Source organism: Tyto alba, unplaced genomic scaffold (genome assembly GCF_018691265.1).
Source record: "Tyto alba isolate M040663 unplaced genomic scaffold, T.alba_DEE_v4.0 Super-Scaffold_2, whole genome shotgun sequence".
Taxonomy (NCBI): Eukaryota; Metazoa; Chordata; class Aves; order Strigiformes; family Tytonidae; genus Tyto; species Tyto alba.
The window spans coordinates 51,244,136-51,271,198 of record NW_024881282.1 but is presented as its reverse complement, the minus strand read 5'-3'; the positions used below and the strand labels follow the sequence as shown (position 1 = coordinate 51,271,198).

Below are 27,063 nucleotides of genomic sequence, written 5' to 3'. Positions count from 1 at the left end.
TTGGGGTGTACTAACCTCAAAGTTGGTACAAAAGGGCCTGTCGTGGTTTAGGCCTGGTTGGCAGCCAACCACAATGCAGCAGCTCTCTCTCCCTTCCCCTCCGGCAATGAGAAGGGACAGAGAGCCAGGCTTGGGGTTCGAGATAGGACTGGGATGGGGAAAAATTTCCCCTTTATGATCATGAGCAAGAGGCAGACTCGTTAGGGGAAGAAAAAAAACCATACATTTATTACAGACACTAACAACACTTAACAGAGTAAGACAGTGAGAAGCATTGCCACATCTTGAGAACACCTTCCCCCCACCCCTCCCTTCTTCCCCGGCTCAGCTCTGCTCCCGATATCTCTACCTCCTCCCCCAGTGGCGCAGGGGCAGGGAATGGGGGGTGCAGTCAGCGCTGCCACTTCCTTCATCTTCGGTGAGAGGAGTGTCCGGAACTTGTTCCTCCTGCTCCATCGTGGTCCCCCTCTCACAGGAGACAGTCCTCCACAAACTTTCTCTGACATGAATTCCTCCCATGGGCCGCAGCGTTCCCCACACTGCTCCATCATGGGTCACTAACTTCCCCTGACTGGATTCCCTCCCACAGGCTGCAGCCCTTCCCGAGCTGCTCCGGCATGGGACTCCCCTGCACGCTGCAATCCTCCCAGCACTGAATTACAGCAGCGGGGCTACCTTTTCCCATGAGACCCCGGCCTTCTTTGGGCACAGAACCTTGATCATCAGAGCAGAAGCCACAGGCCATAAATCAATGTCTGCTCCCCCGTAGATCTTCATGGGTGGCGGGGGGGGGCCGCCCTGCCGTCTCACCACAGGATACAGGGGGGTCTCTGCTCCGGCACACCTCCCCCCTCCTTTCTTCCTCCGTTCCCCCACTGACCTTGGTGTTCATGCAGCTGCAGCAACTCCTCACAAGTCCCCCTGCCCGTCACCACGTCCCTTCTTAAATACGTTATCGCAGAGGTGCAGCTGATTGGCTCAATTTCCCAAACAGAAGTGGAGCTGACTTGGAGCTGTGGGAGCTTCGAGAAGCTTCTCACAGGGGGCCGCCCCTATAGCCCCCTCCCCTGCCACCAAAAAACTCCACCACTCACTCAACCCAGGACAGGGCCAATCGTTATTTTAGGGTATTTCTCAGTAGAAGTCTCTGTGGCAGGAGTTGGAATGCTGTAGGAAAAACAGGGAAAAACCATTAAGGTAGACAGAAAAGGAAGGAACTCTAGGTTCAGTAATCATGCTTTACAAATCAATTGTCATATAAAATTGTTACCTGAGCTGTGTCCTTCTGGAAAACCTCCTCTTACACAGTACAGTGAGGATTTTTTTTCTTTACTGAATAGCTGAAACTCATTATCAAAGACACTAGATCAAAAGTACCACTTACGTTAATGAAACCTTAAAGTTTACACTTCAGACTTTGTAGCTTTGTTACATAGCAAATGGTTTGATTTTTCTATCCAAAGATGCACATACTTTCAAACTGTGCATGTTCACTGATGTTATTTTCACTGTTCCATGTTTTAAGATACTCAGTAATCACTTCCGTAATTTATGTCAGTCTTGTATGTAATGTGATGATATGATAAAATGTAGTCCTTGGCAGGAATATATTTCAACACCAAATTCAAATGTAGTTTTTATTCTAAAACTACTTTTGAAAAATCTTTAAATATTGGAGAAAGGGGTTTGGTTTTGTTTGGTTGTTTCTTTTAATGCCAACATTCACTCTTAGTTGTAAGTTACTTAAGGCTAGAATGGAGGAGCCTAGTCTGACTCCTTTGTGTTCTGATAGGATACTACGTCTCACCCCTTTACTCTTGAATGGAAAGCAGTTAACTTTCTACCTAAATAATGTATTCCAGAAAGTTTTCTGACCTTTCTTTCTTTCGGAGCTACTCAAGACATTAAAGCTCCACCAGTTTTCTTGTCAGCTTACAGCATACATTATTTACCATATATTTATTATATTTTTAATTATTTGATGTTTTTTTACTTAACGTTTTTTTAAAAACTTTTTTTTTTAATTCTCAAAGGTTCTATCAAATTACCTCATCTTGAAGTGTAAACTTCCTTTCTTCCATTTGATCAATGATTTTTGGCTTTAAGTATTTATTAAACTGTAACTTCTAAACCTGGAAGTCTCATCTTAATCCATTTGTAATGAACCTACTTGCTTAGGATAGCACAACTCAGGTATCTGGCAGTATCCGACATCTCCTGAACACAAGAGAGCACCTCAAAAATCATTACTGTGTTTCTTCACAGAATAAAACACCCTGCAGATATCTCGGGTGACAGGATGTTCAGCTAATAAAATATATATGAAATAGCTCCTCAGAAATTACGTTTAAATTATTGTATTCTTTTATGCTAACTAGTGAAACAAATCCTCTCTGTAGACAGTGGTGGTTCAGTTTAGCTGGTTTAGAGTTTTTATATATCATTCCCTGGCTTTTCCTGAGCAGTTGAAATGTGTTGTAGGGAGTAAGAAGATCCTTTAACTACTTTACAGGAGTTTGAATAGTAACAATGGTAGCAAGCAATTTCCCTTACTTAGACAAAATAACTCAATGAAATGTATAGGTCACCACAAAAATGCGAAGAAGGTGGAGTAGAGAAACATAACAAGGGAAGTCAGTACGTTATACAGATATTTTACTGCTTTGAGTTTTCACCTAGAGAGTAAATCTAGAAGGGATTTAGTAAGTCAACTTAAATATCTGTTGGAATTGATTTTTAACTTGCATTCATCTGTACTTGAAGTTTAAGTTGTTGGATCATATAAATTTGTACTAAATTTAAAATAACAAATCTAGTTCTTAGAAATGAGCGAATTAGAATAGATTTTTATTTTCTTTCCATTCTTGTCTAAGTGTGTGCCAGAAAGCTTTACAGGCTTGTTATTTAAATGGGTTTTATGCCAAAATGTTTTACATCCCATGTTTTTAAACAAATTGTACTGTTTTTCTAGAGTCCACAAATTTTTCACACACAAAACGCTGTAGTTGTAGAATCCGTGAATGATTGTTTTTTGTATCATCTTTGGACAGACTTCTAGAACCCTGAAGCAGTAAACTGGCTGTTTAAACTATGTAATTAAAGTTATCTGTCCCCTTCTAGAAGATTGTTAGATTGGGGTTGTATCCATTTTGCTTATTTTACCCACTTCAAAATTAAGCTGCAAGTCCCATGGATGGGTCAGAATCGTAACTTTTTAAATATTTCTGTTAAAAAAAACCTGCCTAAATCTGAATTCTTATGTGTTCTGGTGATTCTTTCAGGTTTTCTGTGAATTTTTATTGATAATAAAGTCTGATTGATTATTTAATTGCAGCACAGAATAGAGTAACTACAAAGGTGTATCTGTGGGTGTAGTTTCAAAGAGCATTTCTCTTTGTGGTCCTGTTGGTAAAAACAGTGCCACCCCCTTATTTGTGGTTGGGTGTTCATGTGGTGAACCTGATCAGGAAGCTGGTCCAGATTAAAAAAATAGCTGAGCAAGGAAAATACTATTTTTAACCCAGATCAGTTATGAGTGACATACTGATGTTTGGAAGTGATGGGTAACTGAAGAAATATTTCTAGAAAATAAAACTTGGGATAGCTAAAAATTCAAGTGGGTACGGGGTTCTCATTAGCTTTTTGTTTGTAATTTTTTTCTTAGTAGCAACAAAGGGTATTTTGCATACCTTTAGGTGGAGATGTACATAGTAGCTGGAGGAGGAACACAGGTCAGTTTATCTCTGGTCAAGCTGTGCTAACAGAAGCTATGATCCAGGTATGGCTTGAAGTCCCAGCTGAGCTAAGGATGCAGCTAGTTGTAATCCTGCTCCCCTCTGCACGTTCCTGCCTTCTCTGAGTTGTGCCAGCTCTGTCACTAGGCCAACAGGCAGTCAGCTCAAGAAGCTAAAGTGGCTGAAATGTAACCTTCCAGAAATATATATTCTTCTGGCCTTGCTCCGTGAAGCAGCTCACCATGGGGACCAGTGAGAGTGAGAGCTCACCCGTGGCCGGGAGCAGCAGGGGAGCCCAGCACTGTACCTCCACTTTGTAGCCTCCAGGCAGCAGGAGTGTGACCTCCTGAAAGGTGGCTGCATGTATTCTAAGCAGCCCTGCTGTCCTGCTCCCACACTCTCCACTGCCTCCCTGTTCCTCCACGCTACCGCTGCATCGCCCCTGCCTGGTTTCAGCAATCACCTCTCCCCTGGCACCTTTGCAGTTCTCCAGCACCTCCTGCAAAATGCTGCTTGAACTGGAGGGGACAGGGGGAGGGATGGGAAGGTGAAATGCGCCTTGAGCTTGTGGACTTCAGTTTGAGGAATGCTGGCTTAGGAGATGTGGTGGCTGGTGCATGAATAGGGACCCTTCATAAAGGAGACAACTTGTCTGCTTTAGCCAATAAAGCAGTTAACGTCAAGAATACTTCAGAATTGGCAGCTCCCGTGAAGGTCTGCAGGCCTTTCAGAGCATCAGTAGTACATTTATTTTGGTTTCTTGTTTGCATGGCCTTTTTGAAGCTTAATAATAAAAAATGTAACAGAAGAGCTACTGTTTGTACCTTTTAAACTAATGTACTCTACCAAGTGGTACTACTTCAGTATCCATTAAATAGCATAGCTGGCACAAAATAACAAGAATGTGATCTGTTAGTTAGTGTTATTGATGAAAGAGAGTATAATATAATTATGGAGAATTAATGTAGTGTAACCTAGGAGCACACATGTTGGTTGGTGGTGTGTCCCAACCGTCAATGTATATGTTTTCCACTGTGGAAGTTCAGCAGGAAAAAGAAAGTATAAAAGTATAGCTGTGGAGGGTAAATTTTGGAGACTTTAGTCCCGAAGAAAGACAAGATCCTGTTGTGGAATTGATACAATTTTCAAAGGGTGCTATGTGTGCTGCTTTGACGTAATTATGGCTAGTAATAGTAATAAAGTCTTGGCACCTTCATCAGTCTGTAGAAGTAATCCTTTACAAGAGAAAATGGGCATTCAATACAGCCATCAGATGTTAGCAAAATGGATGGGCAAGGACAAGCTTGTCCATGCTAGCTATAAACCAAATCAGCTTGTTTTCCATATGCAAGAGTGTTTGAAGTTTTAGTGTGGTATTTTCAAACTACATCAGCCTCACTCTTAATATCTAGAAGCTGCAGAAGTTTACAGCACAAGAGATTCTCTCATAAAATAATACAGAAACATAAAGCCAGTGTGAACTCGTATGTAGAGATTACCACTGAATGCATCTGGTAGAAAAACAAAAAATCTATGTGAAGGCTTTGAGGGCTACAGTATTTCAGGTAATATTTGACACTGTACAGTACTCGGAATTCCCCATAGCCAAGGAGGGATGAAAGTATGTGAGGTTTGTTTGAGGCTGAAAATTAAGGCTACTGTCCCAGCACCAGGAAAGTTCAGTGCACTTCTTAGGCCTTTCATTTAGGATTCTTTTTTTTTTTTTTTTTTTTTTTTGATCGTGTCACTCTTGCTTATTCAGAGGGAATTATAGCTGAGTCCTCATACGTACTAAGGAATCCTAACCTTGGATATGACTGCTGTGTGAGAGCATGTGCTGCACATATTCAGGCATCCTAGTTGTTGATTAGAAAATATGCATGTGTTATCAAGATGAGAATCTAGAAAGGTTATTTTTTATCCTTAAAGTTTATTTGCCCCTTAAGATAAGAGGTGATAATTTCAGTACAATAAGGTGAATATGACTTATGCGTGTAGTTGAAGGTGCCAATGCTTATAAATGTCATGTGACACACACAGTTGACAGTTTAATCCTGAAAACCTTCCACAGAAATGGTTTTCTAAAGGACACTGTGACGGTCTGACCAAAATCACAGTGCCTCAAATGTCCAATGAGAAACTCTGGCAAAAGAGACGGTCGCTATGGGAATGCCGGAGTTGTGCAGGTAATGACAGGGAGATGTGGCAAGAAGGGTGGGGGGTCCCATGGAGGTGGGCCCCCACCTTTCCAAGGCTGGCCTGCCTTATCTTGAGTGACTCTGTGAAGAGCCAATGGAGAGGCTGTTTTCACGACGCATGCACTGAGAAGATGGTGGTCATGCCTGCAGGGAGGTGGGGACTAACTCCCCAAAGAACCCCCATGCCCACCGACCCATTTCCAGGGAGCTCTTGAGGGTAGAAACTCCACGTGCACTGGGGCCTGGAGGGTTCTAGAAGCATGAACCGCGCATGACACTTAATTAGCTTAATGAAGCCAAGTACCTGCCCGTAGGAGGGACAAGGAACTATAAAAGGACACAAATTGAAGCCCCTTGTGGCACCCCTCTGGGACTGGGCCTCTAGGCTGGCTGGGTCAACACAGGGACCAGGACTGGTGAAACCTCTCTTCCCCCCACCCTTATTTTCTCTCTCTCTCATTCTCTTTTTCTCTTTCTCTTTTCCCAGTCTCCATTTTCCACATGTCTGGCTCGTTGGTACATGTTACAAGATTTAAGGCTTGTTGGTATGTGTTACATGTTGTATGGTTTGTTGATATGATTATGGTTTGTTGGTGTATGCTGTAAATTTTGCCTCCGCCACTGTTTTCATTGTATTTGCAAATTTTGGTTGTTATTGGAGTTTTTGCTTAGACGCTGTACTGTCCGTTGTGCCACTGTCAAATTTCAAGTGAAAACTTGCTATTTGGAGAAACCTTTTGGGTCACTGTCGTCACTCCTCATACCACACAGAGAATTAGAAATAACCTCACCCTAGCCTACAGAGTGGGACAGGACAGACACATAGTCAAACTTGTTAATGGAAGGAATCTTGCGGAAGGACTTGTTTAAATAAAAATATATATAACATTTTTTGGTGAGGGAAGCTTCATTTTAATGTAAACTTACATTCTTCAAAATAAGCACCTTCACTGTCCAAACAGTCTTTCAAAATATAAATTTGGGACACTAAAATGCCTGAAGGATAGGCTTTAGTAATGTTTTGGGAAGAGTTAAATCTTACAAAAAGAAGAATAAAATTAGATACATTTTTTTTTTTTATTTCCCACAATCTCAAATCATTTCACCCCAGGCGATACTCTTCCAGATAATAAAGATTTATTGGTAATAGAGATTTAGAAAGGTATCTCAGGGAAAAAAATAATTCTGTAAATAGTAGCAAATCAAGAGGTCCACAACTGATGCTATTGAGGAATTTTAAAATGTGGCTGAGTTTGCAAGCCATGTGTGCATTGTTACGTTACTTTCCATTATTTTGAAAAGTAAAAGAGTAATGGTTACTCGAGCTAATTTTGTAATACAACCAGTGATTGATTCTGTGACAGTTATTTTACAGTGCTAATTAAAGATAAAATTAGTTTATATTTTTAGGAAGAATGGTATTACAAAATTCAGTGCAAGATCCTACAGTAAGACAAGGTGATATTTGTTTATCTGATCTCTAAGTTACTTGACACTCATTGCCTGACAGATCTAATTTGCTTTCACTCTTGTGTCCACTTGTTCAACAAGCAGCAAGACTCATGCCCCAGGATCCTCTGTGAGTGACACAGGACAAGAAAAAAAGCTGTCAAATCCTCATGACATCTCTGGGCTCCTTATGGACTGATGATGCCAAACTGATTTTTGGGTGATCTTTTATATCTTTTAGCCGTCATCAGGTGGTGTAGTGTGGTTTTTTCAATCTTCAGCTTCCATAAATCCTAGGAGGGGGGCTGTTCATTGTATGATTTTTTGGTTTTGTTTGTTTTTTTCATTTTTTCTGTTTGTTTTTTAATTATGTGTCAGTAGTCTATTTTGAGGATGCGCTAACAGGAAAAGGAGAGTTACATGGAGTGTGATGTAACCTTAGTGCTATCTTCCTTATGTTAGGCTGCAGGCTCTTCCACTGGAAAGTGGTCTGTGCTGCGGTCTAATCGGAGAACTGGCCTTACTGCTGGGAGCACCGTTGTGGGAATGCTGCTCTTCCTTATCAGCACATGTTAAGCTTTAATCTTTGTTCTGTTGCTTGTTCCAGTGTGTGTACACTGACGCACACATACACACACAAACAGCCACATTTCTATTCGTGTTGAATGTCCTTCTCATACGATTTTTAGAGATCTTTACAATATTAGGAAGAGATTTATAGAAAGCCGACAGTTCATTTTGGGTTCTGTAGAAAGGCATGTTTATTCTTTGCTAAAAGGAAATGCTGTGTGATGTTAATATTGGACAGGGGTTGTCTAACGCGATACAATAGTCATCCAAAAGAATAAAGCTTTGTAGGGCTCAGTATTGAGACATCTGGGTTGCTGCAGAGATTTCTGTAGTATTTCAGCAGTGTTCAATATTTTCTTCCCATCGGAAGTACCCCTGATGGCCCGTTCACTTTATAAGACCCCAAAAGGAGCTTTTTTCAAAAAATGGAGATATAATACAAAGAAATGGACCTTTTAGCCATGTTAGTTGTAAAGGTTTAAGAATAAAGATTTTTCATTTAGTGAAACTTTGCTCTCTACTTTACAGGTAGATCAAACTATAGTTTTTGGTGTCTTCCGCCTCAAATAGGAAAATACTTTTTAGGTCATGGATCAGCTGGATCATCAGCTGGGGAGTGTGTAAAATCACTAACAAAGGAGTACTCAAAACTAAAGATGATGTAGTTATTTAACTGCATAGAAGTTGACTGTAAGAGATTCAGCAGTGAAAAGAAGAAAGTGGTTGCTTGGATGCACAAATAGGATTATACTGGGGTTTTACTTAAATCTGCTGGGCAGATCCTAGTAATCAGAATTTTAATCAGTTGGTGTAGCCCAAAGCACGGACAGGCATCTACATAGTCAGGTTACCATGGTTTAATGAATCAACCACACTAACTAAACGTACTTATCTTTTTAATTGCAAATGCAAAGAAAAAAATTTTAACCTAAACCTGCTTTTTGGCAGATGCAGTTCAGTGGTGACAAAAGATACCCTAAGATTGTGGATCTTGCTTCTTTTCAGCTACCAGTGAAGAGGCTACATAGTTTTGTTTTAGAGGACCAATTAGCTATTGTTAATCTTTCCCTTTTATACATACAATGAATTGGGGTCCCGGGGGAGGTAAAATTAAATGATTATTAGACTTTCTCCTTAAAGTGGGAAGAAAAAACGTACAAGCAGCACATGAGGAGGCATGTAAACAACTGAGAAAATCAGGAGTCTTTCAAACGTGATGAAGAGCTGTGTGCAGAAAAGGGAGAAATGGTAAATACAGAAGAGGAACTATTTTTAAAGGAACCCAGATTCAGTGGTATCTTGGGAGGTTGGGTTTGTCAGTTTTCCAAGAAACAAAAACCATGTATAAAAACTAGGTGTTCAAGTAAGGTCAGGTTCCTTGTATCCAAGTGCTAAGAACTTGCTGGTAGCAAAAGAGGAACCAATGAATGAATGAAGAAGGGCACATATTGAGAATGCATACTGAAACTGTATTTATTTATTTTTATAAAACACAGTAGTGTGATCTTGGTTTTGATAACATCTTACTGAGTCTGCTTAACATTTTGGTAAGAAAGACCTTGTAGGTTTTTGTGGTGGGTTGACCTTGGCTGGACATCAGGTGCCCACCAAAGCTGCTCTGTCACTCTCCCTCCTCAGCTGGGCAGGGGAGGGAAAATACAACGAAAGTCTTGTGGGTCAAGATAAGGACAGGGAGAGACCACTCACCAGTTACCGTCGCGGGCAAGACAGACGACGTGGGGAAGTCAGTTTAATTTATCACCAGTCAAATCAGAGTAGGATAATAAGAAATAAAACTAGATCTTAAAAACACTGTACCCCTACCCTTCCCTTCTTCCTGGGCTCAACTTTACTCCAGATTTCTCTACCTTCTCCCTGCCAGTGGTACAGAGGGATGGGGAACAGCAGTTGCGGTCAGTTCATCGCCCATTGTCACTGCTCCTCCTTCTTCCCCAGGGGGAGGACTCCTCATGCTCTCCCCCTGCTCCAGTGTGGGGTCCTTCCCAAGGGAGGCAGTCTTCCATGAATTTCTCCAACGTGAGTCTTTCCCACGGACTGCAGTTCTTCATGAACTGCTCCAGTGTGGGTCCCTATGGGGTTACAAGTCCTTCCAGAAAACCCTACAGAAAGCCCAGCGTGGGCTCCTCTCTCCACGGGGCCACAGGTCCTGCCAGGAGCCTGCTCCATTGTGGGCTTCCCATAGGGTCACAGCTTCCTTTGGGCTCTCCTCTCCTGCGGAGTCCTCCATGGGCTGCAGGTGAATATCTGCTTCACCGTGGACCTCCATGGGCTTCAGGGGGACAGACTCAACATGGTCTTCCCCAGGGGCTGTAGGGGAATTTCCACTCTGGCACCTGAAACACCTCCTCCCCCTCCTTCTCCACTGACCTTCGTGTCTGCAGAGTTGTTGCTCTCACATATTCCCACTCCTCTCTCTGGCTGCAGTTGTCCTTGCACAGGTTTTTTTCCCCTTAAATATGTTATCCCAGAGGCGCTGCCACCATTGCTGATGGGCTCAGCCTTGGCCAGCTGTGGGTCCATCTTGGAGCTGGCTAAGGGCTCTGTCAGACATAGGGGAAGCTTCTGGCAGCTTCTCACAGAAGCCACCCCTGCAAGCTCCCCTGCTACCAAAACCAGCCATGCAAACCCAGTATAGCTTTTCAGTGTTGTTTCTATTGATGTATTAGAACACTGTGTGCAAAAGATGTCAAAAACATAAAAGCAAAATTTAGCCTTTCCTGAAACTTTTGAATGAACACTATTTCAGAGATTAAAATATTACAAATTATAAACTCAATGCTATTTACTTAATTACAAAGTTTGGCACTTTGCTAGCTTTGAAGACTTGGCAAGAGCTGTGGGCCTCAAGTTTTAGGAGGCATTTGTGGTTAGGTATTGGAGAGCTGACTCACTATTTAAACAGTTTCAAGCCATGCATCCTTTTCAAGAATTAAGCTAGATTCTCTCTTCCTCTTAGGCCCCACTACTTGACTTAATTGTTGTAGCCTTCTACTTTATTTTCCCATCTCCTTGCTTTTCTCCTTGACCCTATATCCAAATAGCATTTCCATAGCAGTGATGCTTAGAACTTCGGTTCTGTTTCTGCTGTTTTGTTGAATAAAAGTGATGCTTTTTGTATATGCTGTTCCTCAGAGAACATTTTTAAAGATACTCAGAATTTCCAAGAGTAAAATAATGTAGTAGTGCTTTCTTGTTTTAACCTAATGTCGTGGTTTGGAGTTTGATGTTCTGGCTGTTTCTTTTAAAAGGATGTAGTTAATCTGGCAGGCATTCACAGAAAACAATATGGTGATGTGGATTTGAAGAAACTGTTTTAAGAAGAAACTGAAAAATATTTGCATGTGTGTAAGTTGTTTTAAAAATGATACCAAGTAAAATATAAGTCTTGTTTCTCTGGAAGTTTGAGTAAGAGGATCGGTTTCTGGAGAGCGATAAAAAAATAGAACAAGGAACGTTGTCCCACATCCTTAGAAGGATTAATGGGGATGGTGGACCAAACAGCTTATATGCTCCTATTCAGTATGTATGTTCATTAAACACCTAGAGTTTTCAAAATGTGCTGAGGTGAAGGTATGAAACTGCATTTAATTCCGTGTGTGTGTGTATATATATATGTATATGTATGAACCTATTGAATAGGACAGTTGCACCAACCTAGTACCTGGATGAAATGTGTGATTATGTTTTATATTACATTAGGATAGTCCAAAATATGGGGTGCCACACCTCAGAATAAGGGAATGTGGTTCTTAAAATGTCATACTAGAGTGAAGTGGAGAGGTATAGGATCAGTGTTACACAAATCAGTGTTAAATATCATGAAGTATTTAAGTGTTAGCACAACTGCTGCCTGCTGCAGTTCTCTCTGCTTGTCTAACTCAGCTGTTTGAGTTGGTCTTTAATCTTCAGTTCTACTTTAACTGTGGTGAATATAAGAGCATTTCTGTCAGAATAAGCATGTTTATTTAAGGAATTACTGATGAACAGTGTTCCAACAAATGTTTAACTAACCTAATTTTAAGCATTTGCTAAAATGATCACTTTTAAGGAGAACTGTAGAGAATTAATTTAATGCCATTTCAAAATTTTACATAATGACTCTTCAAGATCAGTTGGCAGTCCTGAATTTAAACAAACCAATGTGGCTCCTAATTTGCTTTTCTTTATGGTTTTGTTTCTGTTTTTCAAGTGGCACTGGGTATTTTTATATAGCACCAAGGTGGGGTGGATGAGGGGGAAGAAGTTAAAAGTTGCCGATTGCTTTGAATCCAAATATACTGAAACATATACAACAAACCAGCTCAAGTCGTGAGGATCTGGGTGTTAAAAAGGAGGAGTAAGAAAAGAAAAGCAAGGCACCTGTGGGTCTGAGGAGCGGGCGGTTGGCAGCAGCAGGAGGTGCCGGCGGAGGAATGCTGCTGAGAAGGCGAGTTCCCGGCGCGATCCTGCATCAGCCTCCTCGCCGCCTGTTCAAAGAGGCCTCTGAGGGCGGCACGCCGAAATGGCAAGCTTGTGTGCCGAAGCTTGTGTGTGGTTACAATAATTTTGTTTTCATGGGAGCCAGAAGGCTTTACAGTTTAGCTTGAGTTTTGCCAGTTTTGGTTTTTGGCTTTTTTTTGTTGTTTTGTTTTGTTTTTTTTTTTTTTTTTTCATTTGGAAAGGGCTAAAGAGAGAAAAGGAGCGTACGTTTATTACTGTATTTTAATCATAAGTCTGACAACATGCTCATTTAATAAAAATGTTGAGGTAAAACTCCACCTGTTAGTATAAGCAAAGTTATAAACTAGATTCTGCAACTTCACCTCTACCATTCATAGTTTGTTTTCCATAATTGCAGCCAGCGGCACAAAACTCTTTCTCAGCATGTTTAGTTTCTTCTTGAATCCTCCTTCATTGTCGTTTTTAACTCTGTTATGGTTTGTTAGCACTGCTGCTTTTTCATCCTTCTAGTACTTAAGCACCTTCAATATTAACTTTCTTAACAATTGTTGCCAAGTGGATGAAGGGCAAGGATTATGTCTGACCTTAGTTCAGCTCAATTTACTATTACAGTGCCTTCTCCCCAAAATGCATTTGCTGTTTGTGGGGGAATTCTTATGTCATTGTTTGCCAGACTGCACAAGGCAAGGGCCTCCCAGGACACCTGAAGGAAGAGGAGTTGATTTGAAGGATGATGGCATGCATGGCCATGCAAGGAAAGGGTTTCATGCCCCTTTTGCTATATTTCACAGAGGTTTCTTCCTGTTCTGCTGAACACTTTAAACTGCTGTGTTTCCATGGGAGAACATTCCAGCTCTGGCACCTCTTATATCTGTTCTGTCTCCAAACATTAAAGCAAATTAGTCAGTCTTTGCTGATGTACAGAAATATCTTATTTTTTTCCAAATAATTATAAAGTGAAGAGGTCCGTTTTGTGACCGTTGGGGGAACAAGGCTGTTGGAGCTGACCACACTCGGTAATTACTAGTTCAGGGCAAATGCTTTGTTTTGGGGTTACATCTCTTATGTGCATGTGAGGTCTGGTACGCGGGAGTCCTGTGTTCCAGAAACCTAAGTTTTGTTTTCCAATTGCAAGAACTTGGCTTCACGGTGGTGAAGACATGCTAGCCAAAATAAATAGAAGGTCCAAGTATGGGCTATTTTAAGTCCTAAGTAGGATACCAGGATTCTTAAATCATATAGAATTTGCCACCATGGATTACATCACAACCCTGAAGACACAGGATTTGCCACATCAGAAAAATCATTTATCCATTTAATCCATTGCATTAGCCAGTTATGAGATGGGCAGTATTTGGCTACAAGCAAAACTCAAAGGACTGATTGCAGTAGCATTTCAGCCGCCTTCACCTATCTCCTGGAAGGAATAAAATAGCAATAAAACAATCATTATTTTTCTCAGTAACATTTCTCCTCTGTGGTAAGTTGGTTTCTGTGTTTATTAGTCTGCTGTCTCAAATGCCTTTAGAATTTCCACTTTCATCCAAAATTTGTTTTGTGTGGAAAAATTAATGCTGCTTTGCTGTAGTGACAACTCTTTGGTTAATAAGCAGAGAATGTAATGAATTACTTAAATTGTCTATGTATAGCCTAAAATGCTCAGATTTATACTCTCAGTTTGTATTTAATCTCTGAGGTGACAGTATCCAGGTGAAATTATTCCATGCTGTAGAATAACACCATTGGCATCAACAGTGCTCAAACTCTGAGCTGAGAAAATTACTTATCATAATGTATCCGTAGGGATTTGGCTGTACTTCAAGTATTCTTCAAGTGTGCTTTCTTCAAGTATTTCCAATTGTGAGAGTTTAAAAGAGGAGACAGATGTACTGGAATGAGCTTCAGGGAGGGGCAGGTTCTGTGCTGCGTGGCTCATCATAAGGCAGACAGAAAACAGGTTGAGTGGAGTTACTTGATTCCACTGAAAGCTAGCATGTAAGCCTCAGGTTCTGTCATAAGAAGATTTCAGTCTGGTAAAGGTAATGCAAATTTTCCATTGTTTGGGTGAATTTTTAAATAGAGGATTTAATCCACAATTCATGCAGTATCTCTTATAGTATGTTTCCCCTTTGACATATGTCCTCAGTATTCTTCATGAAGGATCTAGTAAAACAGTCTGCTTTATGAATTGCATCCCATCCTTGCTGCTTATATTTTTTCAAAATCACTGTTAAATCTAAATACACCAGTTACAGTCAAATATCAAGCAATATTTGACATGGTATGCAAGGGTGGAAATGATGAAACATGAAGGATGCAAAATCTGAAATAATTTATATATAGTGTCATTTTGTAAAAAGTCTATAAGGAAAAATAGGTCCTTAAGGGAAAAATGAGGGACAGGAAGAGAGATTCAAAGTAAGTTGCAGAGTGGTTTGTATCTGTAAATGTTTGACAATGATTTTGTTACCATATACTGAAAGCCATAAAAAAAGTTTAAAAATAACTTCTGTTCTAAAAGAAATCAGTGGTAAGAAACTGTAACATTCCTATAAGAAGCCACTCATCCAGCTGTAATGAAATCAGATTTCTTGTTTTGAATGGGTCACTGCTTTCACCAAGTATTCTGTCGTGTGAGATCAGTCTTGCATCACATGCTGGGTGGGTGTACCGATGGTCACTGTAATCCCTGCTGTGAACTGGGGATGCTTCTGGTCTGAAGCCCTGTGTAAGTGTAAACGTCCAAATGCTTGCGGGCCACAGATTTTGAACTTCAAGAGGAAATTATCAGTTAGTTTTTCCAATTTCAGTGTGTTCAGTTGCCTAGCAAATTACTTGTGATGTTTACTAGTGTCTAATTTAAATGCAGTTTATACGACCAAAATTTGGGCTCTGTTTCTTGCACAGTAAATGGAAAAAGGCCAATCTCTCTGGGGTGGAGGCACTGATTGACAATGTTCAGTTTAGTGACCTAAAACACAGGATGAATCTCATGTCATACTGTAATAAAACCTTTTCCTTCATGCTCCCTAGCTTTTCCTTTGAACTTTTCCACTCAAAGTATTTAGTTTGTTGTTTTGTTTTGGTTTTGTTTTTTTTTTTTTTTTTTATTTTTCAACTCCAGGTGAGGTAGGAAAAAAATAAAAGGTCTGTAAGAGGCAAAATCTAGAAATGTGATGGGTCTGTTCCTGCACAAGGTTTTTTAAGTGTTAGCTACCTTAAGTAATAGTTTTGAGGAGAATAATGTTTGTTTTTAAGTTTTATAAGAGGTGATGACATTAATATGCCTGGAGGAAAGGAGGGCAGGGGGGAAGACTTTTACTTAATACCGAGCAGTTTGTGCATATTTTTGTACAGATATAAATAATTTGCCATTGGCATCACTTCTGATAATTCCTGAACTGCAAAGTATCAGGAGAAGGAGCCCTTTCTGGGCTTAGGATGATCCTTTGTGGAGAGCTAATTCTACCTTTAAGGTGCAATGACAATAGACTTAATGTTTCTTAGTGGATACTTTATGGGCTTTGAGGGGAAAAAAGTGATTTTGTTGTCTCCCACTTGATTCTGTAGTTTGAGGCTACATCCTCTTACCTGAGAGGAGGTTAAGGGGGTAACACCCTCAAGCTCTCCCATTTCAAATGGGCTCACACAACAGGTGTCAAGAAAAAAAAACAGCTCACAGCTTTCCTGTGATTCAGCATTGTCACAGGAAGACATGACTGTTCTGGCATAAAGTTTAGATCCACAACAGGGCAATTGTAAAGGTTTCAGGAAATCTTCTCTGGGGCCTCCTGATTTTCCTAGAAGGTCTGGACCTTACTGCTGTTACAGCCATCAAACAGAAAGAAAAAATTTGGCTTTCAGTCGAAGGTGTTCCACTTTACACAGGTTATTTTGTCTGCAAGGTCACAGTTTCTGTGAAAGTTACCATTTTTCTAGGTCTTCAAGTAAGCTTGAAGCCTGGTCTGTTGTCAGTTATTCTTGAGATGAGAATGCTTTGTGCTGAAAAGTGCACAACATTGATGACCTTAGGATAGAAGTTCATGTATAAGTTAAAAATATTTCCTTTGGAGGTAGTGTCTTTTACATGGCACATGTAAATTGAAACCTGGTACAATTTGAGTTTGAAATAACTTGTAGAGTCCTTTTTTTTTTTTTTTTTTGAAAGTTTTAAGAACTCAGGAAGAAAACGTGCTAGTCACTTTTAAATTTCCTTACTCCCACAAACGTTGGTTTCAGCAGAATACTTATTTTTTTAAGTAACGGTTGTCTTTTTATACATGTATCTCATGTTCCCAAATAACTTCCAAAGGCCAAAGAGAACCCAAAATGGGGAGGAAAATTGGTTAATCTCCTGCTTTTTCACTGTTGTGATCAGGTAATATTAAATTGAAAAGAGCTACCAAACAAAACCCTGCACTAGAAGCACGATTTGAAAAAAGTGAATTTGAAAATATCTGAGAACTTATTTTTTAAAAATAAATATATGTTTCTCATTCTGACTGTCCGCTAGGCAATAACTTGAATTGCACAGAAGGAAGCTATGATATTGAAACCTTCCTAGGCTTGGTACAGATGATAATTACTTTGTGTTTTCTCTCCACTCCCCTCCCAGGTACTGGATTTTTCCCTCTCAAAAATTTAAGGATTTCTCCTGAAGCTGTCAAGTACAACTATTTTCCTTTGTTCATTTCATTGATCTGAGCGTTAATTATGAAGTTAAGAAAGCAGCACATATTTTTTTGTTTGTTGCTTGGTGAACAGTTATGAGAACCCAATACTGTAGTTCTGAAATATTCAAGTATTAGAATGTTGGTGCAGCTGAAAAAAAATCTTAAATGGACTTAATTTTTGAGCTTACTGAATTGTAATGCTTAATTTCGGTGTTGCGCTAAAGCACAGCTGGCTAACTTGTTTCAAGCTTAGGTAAACCACGGTTAACACTTTACAACAGTTATGGAACACATTTTGAGAAACATATTTTAGGAAGTGGCAGAGCTTAAACTGTGAGAGTTACATCCTTGCATTGTTATTGAAGAAAAAAGAAATATGAAGTGCCAGGTAGTTTCAAATTTAAAAAATAATTAACAATTTGAAAAATATTACTCTACTCACTATGCTAAATAGAATTGTTGAAAGAAATGAATGAAGAAGGTGAAATACTGTTTCTGATTTACCCATTTGTCAATGAGTTTAAAATTTTAATATACCTCCAAAACTCGCAGCATTTCTGTTGGTTTGGGTTTTTTTCATAACCACTTTATTTCCACAGAAATTGATGTTAAATGTAGAGGGTTTTATAACACTACTTTTTAGTCTACCTTTTTTAGCAATTATTTCAGATAACAGTAGGAAATAAAAGTTCAGAGGAGTTTGGTGTTCTAGTGGTTTGTATTATGTCCTTTTTTTTTTTAATAGCATAGAATAGCATAGCCCAGACAAGAACCAGTCTTTGACAGTGGTCAATGGTGACACTTTAAATTTAAAAGTAGATGTAGTTTTTCTAAATCAGGCAATTTAGAATAATATATGCAAAAGTGACAGCATAAGTGTGTGTTTTTATCTCTTAACCATGATCAAAATATTATCAAGTGCTTGGTAATATGCTTGATAATATGTGAACAAATAGGTTCAAGTGCTTGTCAGCTTGAGCGCTAACAACTTGTACACAGACACCTTTCTCCAGTTACTGCATTGTATTCACTGAGCTTTCCAGATGTTAAAATTTCTGAAGGAAAAAGCCCCAGTCATCTGTTTTTCTTTAATAACTACAATTTTGTGGTATAAACCTTAAAATTATGTTAATGCACTTTAGTTATGTTTTCTGCTCTCTGCTTCTAGTTCTTAAGAGCAAGACAGAGGATCTAGCACAGTGGCAGCTGTTGGTTTGAAAGGCCACTTTTTAATTTGAAAAGAGTATGTGCAAAAGATCAGTTTACAGACCAGGCACCTTTGCTTCTCCCTACCCCTTCTGAGGTGTGCTATGGTTTGGGGTTCTTCCTTCCCTCATTTTCCAAAGGTGTGTGCTAGTAATTAATGCATACAGAAGATATCCCCCAAAGTTAATATTTGATTCTGCAACCAGAGCGTGCAGAATGAAGCTAATGCTAGTTTTTAGATCAGTTTTGCAGCCGACTTTAGTGGGGTAACCAGTTATCATAAGTGAAAGGAGGAGTACAATTGCAGCTTGTCCATGTGGCCTTTCTTACACAAGTGGAACTCACACATTGTTCATACTATTCCCAACCTGAGGAGATTGCAGAATTGCAAATGTTAGAATTTCTACAAGCTTTTGACTGGGACTTTAAAAAAAAAAAAAAAGTAGTAATATCTCCTGTGTTTACACTGATGCCTTGTCTTTGATTTTTGAGAGATTAGCGTAACTTGTTGCCACTGCTTAGTCTGTGAGGGAAAGAGAGATGTTTTACTTTACAAAGCCAGGTAATAAATTTTACTGAAGTTACAGCAGTTCCTAACTTTCTCTCCTGTTAACAAGGTTTAGATAAGTGTTGGTCCTGGGATTTTTACCTTGCAGTGCAGTAATGAATGTGTTAGGGAGAAGCAGACAATACTCTTCATCCCCTTCCTCATACATGCATGACTGCATCCAACAACCACTGATGCTTCATGAACGGGAAATTACAGCTCCTAAATTTGACATTGTAGACATAACTGAAAAGATTAACTTTTAGGGTTGTGACTGTGAAAATATCTACTTCTCCTTGTATGTTTAAGTTTGGATAAATATTTTGCAATCTGGGAAGATTTAAGAAAGTCCTTTACAGAGTAAATAGCCAACTTGTAATTGGAAACAGCTGGTTGGAGAATTTTGTTATTGCTTTACATTTCAAATACATTAGGTGCTGTAAATTTGTGTGCTTTCTTTAATCCATTAAAAACTCTGTTTAGATCACTTACAAATCATTCTTAGGTAACCGAAGCAGGCTAGTGTGCTTTAAGTAGCCAAACCATGTGAAGGCTTTAAAACTTTGCTAGAAAAATATCAGGGTAAATACCAGTGCAAGCACACCTGCATTTAGTGTAGCTTGCCTGTGAAAAATTTTAATTTTATTATTTTTCTACTGACTACTTGTAAGATTCCACCAGAGTGGGTGGGTCAGGCTTTTTGCTCTCTCTCTCCTTTCTGCTGTCCTGAAGATTTTAGCAGGGTATTTGGTAAACTAAGTAAATCCCAGTAATTAGTGAAGGGGCTAAGTTTTCTGAAAACTGAGTAGAGGTGACTGAGGCTGTGATTTTGTCTTCAGCTGGCTCTGCCACTTGCTAGACTTTGCTGAGCTGGTTTGGCGTGCTAAACCAACAAAAATCTAATACAATGAACAAACACAGTTACGTAATAGTAGCTAGATTGGGTAGGGCCATCACAGGACCAGAGCCTGTGCATGTTGCAGAGGAATAGATCTTGAATACAACTGAGTACAATTTTGTCCAAGATCAAGAAATCTTATGGCTAAAGGGCAGATAAATTATAGGAAGGTTATGTGACTTGCTTCAAGTTCCTGATATTAAATGCCACTTACGTGCAGCAGAGAAACTTCATGTTTAGTATGTGTATGCACATACGCATATCTGTCAAGCGGTTCAATGAGTTTATCCTTCGGTATCTTTGTGAAATCTAGGGTTTAGTTCAAGTTAAATACAGTTAATTATATTTTTTTTACTGTCTTATGAAAGTGCACTCAAAAATTTATCCTAAGTACACATCATCCTTTTATGTTAACTAGAATGGTTTTATTGGGTCAGACTTGAAGTATTGGTTTGTCCAGTATCCTGTTTCTGACAGTAAACAGTAAATTCTAACAGCCAATAGTAAATATACATGGAAGGGAATAATAAGAAGGAGCATTTTATGATCATTCCCTAAGACCCTTCTAAATATCTGCAGCTTACAGACTTTTTGAGCAGATGTGACATCCTTGAGTTTGAAACCTCTTCATAGAGTTTGCATTTGTCCAGTTATTTTCTGAATCTTTAAAATTTTACAACTCATTCCCACAAGATGTTGTGAATCACAAAGTTTAACTACATACTATGTGCAAAAAGTACTTTTGTGTAGTTTGTTTGTTTTTTAACCTGCCCCTGAATGTCAACCGCTGTTCCCTAATGCTTGCATTTGGAAAATAGTTGTGCTTTATTTGTCTTCTCCACGTCTCCTATAATTCTGTACTCATCTTTTCTGTTCTGTGTGGTCACTTTTTCCAGGCTGAGCAGTCCAAGTAGCATATTTCTGGTTTTACTCTGTCCTTTTTGACAGGGGGATGCACAATTGCATACATTACTAGAGCTGTGGGTGCACTGTGGATTCATACAATATAATTGTCTTTTTGGTTTGGCTCTTTTAGCTATTTCTGAAAAAATGTTTCATTTGCTTTATGATAGCTACTGAGCTAGTGTTTTCATTGAACTATGTGACTACATGACTGATCTCTCCTAACAGATGGAGCTCCTTTGCTAGGTGCATTATTTTGTAATTACCAGTATTGAATTTCTGCCGGTCTCTTGCACAATCCCTCTGCAGTAGGAGTGTGCTGCAACTGTTACCATGATGGCTAGGGTGTGGGATGAGTTTGGGACTACATTACACTTGATACAATGCAAAAAAGAGTGCTTTGGGTTCCCAAAATGCTTTTAATCTAGGTGCAAGGCAGGAGATAGCAGATGAATACAAAGAATTGCGGCAGTATTAATAAGCTGAGTTGCAGTAGTCTCAAACAAGCTTGCATAGACATCCTGGAAAGGCTGCTGATAATAATAAAGTATTTTTTCTGAGAATTTAGCCCTTCTCTCAAGTTTAAGAAGCAGCATTAAAGCAAACATCAAGTGCTTGTTTGTCAATTTTACAAAACAGAACGGAGGTTGCCAGCTGTTAGCTTGATGGAAGCAGCAGTTGAGTTTTCGGTGTTAAATGTGAGTGGGTAGCTAGTATGAAAGTTATCTTGGGGTGTGGGGGAAGTGAAAGCAAGCAATTTATGGATAGTGGCATGGAGCAGGAATCACGAGGGAAGCAGAGAAAGGGTGATGTGTTAACCATACAAGTCAGCATTTGTATATGTTCAGCAGGATAAGCAAGAGGGAGTTAAGCAGACTAAGTTGTATGTGTTCTTCTGTTTGTCTGCTCTGGTTTAGTTTGACATGTGGTAAGAATAATGGGAGCTTCTCATCTGTCATTTCCACACACTAAATTGGGTATGTAGTGAGTGGAGAATGAGTGGAGTCCCCTGTGTGACAGGCTACACTGCAGAAAGGGTACCAGATTATTTTTTTTCAAGACCCACCTAGGCACTGAAATACTGGGGAAGCTCTAACAGATCCAGTCTCTTGTATAAAACTCCACTCAAGGCGCATCCTAACCATGAATACCTCACTTGACATAACACTGCCAACATATATTAAAAAAAATAATAATTGTGTGTACTTTTCTTAGTTTACTAACTGGCATCTTAAAAATGTAATTTTTCTTTTTTTTGTGTACTCTTCTAGTTCTAGGTCAAATGATTAGTTCTGTGACAAGACAGCATGACGCTTTGAGTATGACAGAAGCCCTGATGCTGCAGCAGAGGCTGGGAATATTAATGGCCAAATCTAGGTGAGTGATTTTTAATTCTACCAGTTCCCTAGCTTTTTCATTTCTTCCTCATAGCCTTGATTCACATCTCTCCTTTGAAGCAACATTGCAGTTCTTGGTTTTCTGAAGTATTAATATTAGAATATATTGGAGACAAAATAACAAGCTTGTATGATTACTGATTACATACTCTGTCACTCTTGAGATACAGTGGCTATACTTTATACATCTTCATATACTACAGTTTTCTGCTTGCAACTAGTATTTTTCCCAAATTACTTGGCAGTTAAGGGGTTTTTTTGTTTAACTTTGCAGGCATCTGCCTCCAACAGATTTGATCAGTTATTTTATGCTGAATGCAAAGAAAGTCATGGTACTATAACAGCATGCTGCAATCTAGTTCTGTTTCTACTTTGTCAGAATGTTTGGAGAGGTCTAGGACTGGGCTTTATTAAGTGCAAGCATCTGTGCCTGAAGGCTGCTAGAAGGATCTGGAACTATGACTGCTGTATGGACCAGAGCTTGAAAACCTTTTCTGCGAATTTATATATTCATTGTTAATCTGCACTGCAGCTATTGTCACCTGTTGCTCTTTTTAGCAGTGAATTTTCAGAATAAATAGAGTAATATCAGTAGGCTAACAGGACCAACACCTGAACATTTCTGTAGTGAAGCATTGTGGGGTGCCAGGCTAGGAAATTCGTAAAAGGTGTTATTACCTGTATCTCCCTTTCTAAACAAACCAGGCAGAAATCATAGGCAAAAAAAATGGAATAGTTAAAATAGCAATGGGATGTATGTGTAAAGACTATTAACAGTACTCTGTAATTGAGTGATTGGACTGATTAATAAAATAATAACTGTCCTCACTGTGCAAAAAAACAGTTGTGTGTAGCATAGCTTGCCTCTGCAACAGTAGAAGCAAACAGTCAACCCCCCAGTTTCTTGTTGAGTTGGGAAAAAAGGTCTGTCAAATTAATGCCTGTTTTCATGTTATGGCCAGATATGACATTAGAGAATCTGTGATTTTGACTACGTCTGGCACACTGCCTCTCTCTTACTGGATTCATCCAAGCCATGTTATTACCCTTTCTGTTAAGTTCTCCATTTCATCTCTGCAGGGATTTGGTGGCAAATTTATATAATCTCTAGGGTAGCAGTATTTATTTTGAGTGGGTTTTCTGATCAAGATGAGGGGAAGAGTTAGCTGTTCTTCATTGTATTGCTTGCATCTTCTCAGCAGACTAAAGTGCTACTTGGATACCACTTCTGCATGCTAATATAATGCCTGTCTAGAAAGCAAGTCCCAGTTTTCTTAAGGTGACATCAGATAATTTACCTGGCTAAAGGGGGAAAAAAAATAATCGGGCAGTTCCATTTTCCTTCTTCTTGACTCCTAATGTCATATCTCTTGTTGGCTTACTATCTCTCTTCCAAGATTTTGCCCCACTTTTCATTTGTGTAGTGAAAATTTTAGTTCTTATCCAGTATAAAGATGATGTAAATGGGTTAAGTTTTCATTTGTCTGACTTTCTTGTATTTAAGAAATACAAGACTTATCACCCTCTGCAAGGTGGTAGAGGGAGAAGCAGCAAGTTGTGAGACTTGGTTCTATGAACATTTTATCATATTCTTTTATGAAAGTTTTACCATACATACAAAAATATTTAAATGAAAACATTAAAAGTACCCAATATTTTTTTTTGTTTGCTTCCTTAATTTAGCCATGCTGTTGTGGGTTAGTTTGATATTTTACTGTTTTATAGCAAATGAAGTAGACAATCCAAATGGAACTTAGAAATTAAAAACAAAACAAAACAAACAAAAAGCAACCAACCCAAGTTTTAAATTATTTGTGTTGAATGTGAGTTTTATTTCCTTCATTTGACTTCGATCACATAGTTTTATGTATATTGCTATATGAGAAATATTTAACAGTGGAAGCACAGAGCCTCACTGCATGGCTGCCAGCACAGGGCTGCCTCCAGGCCTGGAATGCCTCCACCCTCCATCACAAGCCAGCCCTGGAGCTGCTGAAGCCAGGGCAGCCTTTCAGGATGGCCATGTGGGCTCTTTGTGTTGCCTCTGCCTGGTAACCTCCTACAGCCCAGGGCTTGTACAGGCATCACTAGGGCTGCGCTGGGCAGTCTAAGCTGGGGAGCACTCATACAGACGGAGCTGGAATCCACGTAGTTGCCTTGTGTAAAGGCCCTGGTTTAGGAGACCAGAATTGCACCCAGTAAGTCATTGGGTTTTGTTTTCCCCCAAGCTGCTACCATGGGAATTAAGGTGACAAATCAAATGCATCTGTTTGGTAGTAACCTCAAGTTGAAATACTGGTAGGACTTTAACAGCTCGGTGTTGCCACTCTTTAATGCCAGATCTAACTTAACTATTTAAAAATACTTGTAATACTTATCTTGATTTTTTTTTTTCCTATTACTAGTGACTGCAAAATTCATCATGAATAATTGTAATTTCAGAGAGCAATTTGTGTTGCGTTGTTTTGTTGATGATACTCTATTTTTCTTCAACTAAATGATCATTTTGTTTTTTTTTGTTTCCCTCTTTAGAGATCACATGGTCTTCTAAAGAAGTCATGGGTAGCTGTTGTAGCTGTCCAGATAAAGAAACTGTCCCAGATAACCATCGAAACAAGTTTAAGGTAAGCAACTGATGTGGTATGCTGTGAATTATTTTGTTGCTTTCTTGCAGAGTAGGTCTGTGATGGAAAAAACTTAAATGAAAATAGAGTGACAATTACTGAATGGCTAAAACATTGCAGATTTACAGGTGTCTGTGGCTACAGGTTTCCCTTGCCCCTTTGAGAAATCCTTTCTTACTAGCAGTGGTGGGAATTCTCTAGACAGAATATGCTTTTTTATGATAGTTTTGATCTTCAGAAAGGAGAAGCAGCCCTGTGCTTTTGATTCATCTCCATTTCAGTTGTTAGGCCCAAGTAAGCGTTGTTGCCTCTGGGAGGTTATAGAAGCTAGGAAGGGAGTCATAAGCATGAGGGAAGAGCTATTGGAGAAGTGTGGTTATGAACCTGGATGTGGGGTCAGCAATGGAAAATTTTAGAACTGCTGATTTTCTTTGAAGATCAGTACTGATTGTAGTGTTTTGAGAACTTCTGTCCTTCACTTGAAGAAATTTTATTTATAAATGTGCTTCTGCCCCTTATCCCTGGAATTTATAAGCTTGTGAACACTTGTTCATGTGCTTAACATGCTTAGCACGGAGCTGCTGAAGTCAGTGACTTTAAGTAAACATACCTTTGCATAGTCACACAAGTCAGGTTTGCTTCTGTGCTCCAAACTGTCTCTGTGAGTTGGCAAAGGTATGTAATGCTTCCATACTGAAAAATGATTCATGTGTTGCCTTAGGGCTATACTGAAATGAGCTTTAAAGCCATGGGAATTTCTGGACATGTTTAATATTATCAGTACAAAAAGCTGAAGGATAAAATGTTTTTCTGTTTTCTTGCTTTGTATGCATTTGACATCACTTTGTATAACTAGTTCCTATTTTTCTCCTCGTAGAATTTCTCCATTGTTTGTGTGGGTTGCTGATTTAGCAGCAAGGGGGAGAAGATGAAAGAGTGTAATTTGCAAAATTAAGACAGTTGGCATAAGTCTCAGTAGCAGATGAAACTATTCCTAATTCTTTTCAGTTGACTCGTTTTCAAGTTGAAAATGTCTCTTTAAGGAGTAACATGAATTGATACCATGAGGAAGATTTTTTTGGTAGCCTTTTTATTGAGTAAGAAAAAGTCCCACTAGAAGCAGCATTGTGAGATAAAATGCATGTGGAAGAAAATACACATTGTCTGCATTCTGTAAGGTATGCAGATGACCTCAAACTGGTTTAAAAGCAGAAAGAATAAGAGTTGAAGCTTTATACACGTTTTCATGCAGGATAACCATAGGGTATTTGAATTATTTGTTGACTTTAAAAAGGCAGGAAAAAAAAAAAAATCTAAACCAGTCTGGTGATTCAGCACAGTGCAAGGCTATACAGGTATGTGAAGAAAGCTTTATCTTGGAGCCCCTTCCCCTTTTTCATTCCTTTTCCCAACTGTAAGTTGGGGTTATATGACAAAGCAAATATTTTTTTTTTAGAAACGGGGCTCTGAAAGATTCCGTTATCTGAGGTATGCCTTATCTGTGTGGAAATACTAGAATATGTACATAAATCCAGTTTAAAAAAAAATACTTAACTTAGGAATCTCTTCTATTTTAAATTTCCCCTCAGACTTTACAATAATGTGACTCAATCTCACTCATGTTGCTCTTAAATATGTATTATTTTAATTCTGTATTGGGAGAGCAAATGAACTGGTTTGATAAGGTCCTGGGTTTTGTTGTTGGTTTGTTTGTTTTGTTTTTTTTTTTTTTTTTTTAATTTTACCTCAGGAATAACTAATATGACAGAGCAGATGAGAGCGCATCAATGAAACATTATTAGTAGTGGCATTGGTGCTCAAAAGAGTACTTACCTAATGCTATGTAACTTCCTTTTTATAGGTTATTAATGTGGATGATGATGGTAATGAACTGGGTTCTGGCATAATGGAACTTACAGATACAGAACTAATTTTGTACACCCGTAAAAGGGACTCTGTAAAATGGCACTACCTCTGTCTCCGTCGCTATGGCTATGACTCAAATCTTTTCTCTTTTGAAAGTGGCCGAAGGTGTCAAACTGGACAAGGTATGTGGCTTTTTTTTGTATATAAAGCTCTTTTTTGAAATTTATTTGATGTTGGAAGACAATTTTGTTTAAAAGAAGTATAATTTGCCTGTCCTTTGGCAAGGGTTATAAAGGCTATAGTTTTATATGTGAGTCTGGTTTCTGGAAAAAAAAAAGTTACTTTACGAGGAATGGTCTTAAGGTAAAATTAGGGTTTGAGTTGCACATAGTTTTTGGCATTGTAGGTCTGGAGCACTTCATGCTTGTGTGGATACTTTTGGTCAACTTAGGTGGTTTTGACAGAGAAACTCTCCTACCTCAGAGGTTGACTTGACTTTCAGGGAGGGGCAGTGAAACCTGAAACTGTGGAGGAATC

At 39.1% G+C, this 27,063-nt stretch overlaps 1 protein-coding gene across 5 annotated transcripts in view; it reads left to right on the top strand.

The window, feature by feature from the left end:
- Window positions 1-27,063, top strand: part of FRS2 (fibroblast growth factor receptor substrate 2) — a 62,490-nt gene that overhangs the window by 21,414 nt on the left and 14,013 nt on the right. For 3 of the 5 annotated variants that reach the window (XR_004408119.2, XM_032999861.2, XM_042792800.1), the window contains exons 2-4: window positions 21,911-22,016; window positions 24,569-24,660; window positions 26,522-26,708. Coding sequence is in view for 3 of the 5 variants with exons in the window: in XM_032999861.2 (XP_032855752.1) it covers window positions 24,595-24,660; window positions 26,522-26,708 (253 nt within the window). In the remaining 2 variants the exon portion in view is untranslated. Of the gene's footprint in view, window positions 1-21,910; window positions 22,017-24,568; window positions 24,661-26,116; window positions 26,149-26,521; window positions 26,709-27,063 lie in introns of those variants that run through there. The other 2 variants (XM_042792801.1, XM_032999862.2) reach the window with 2 other exon arrangements.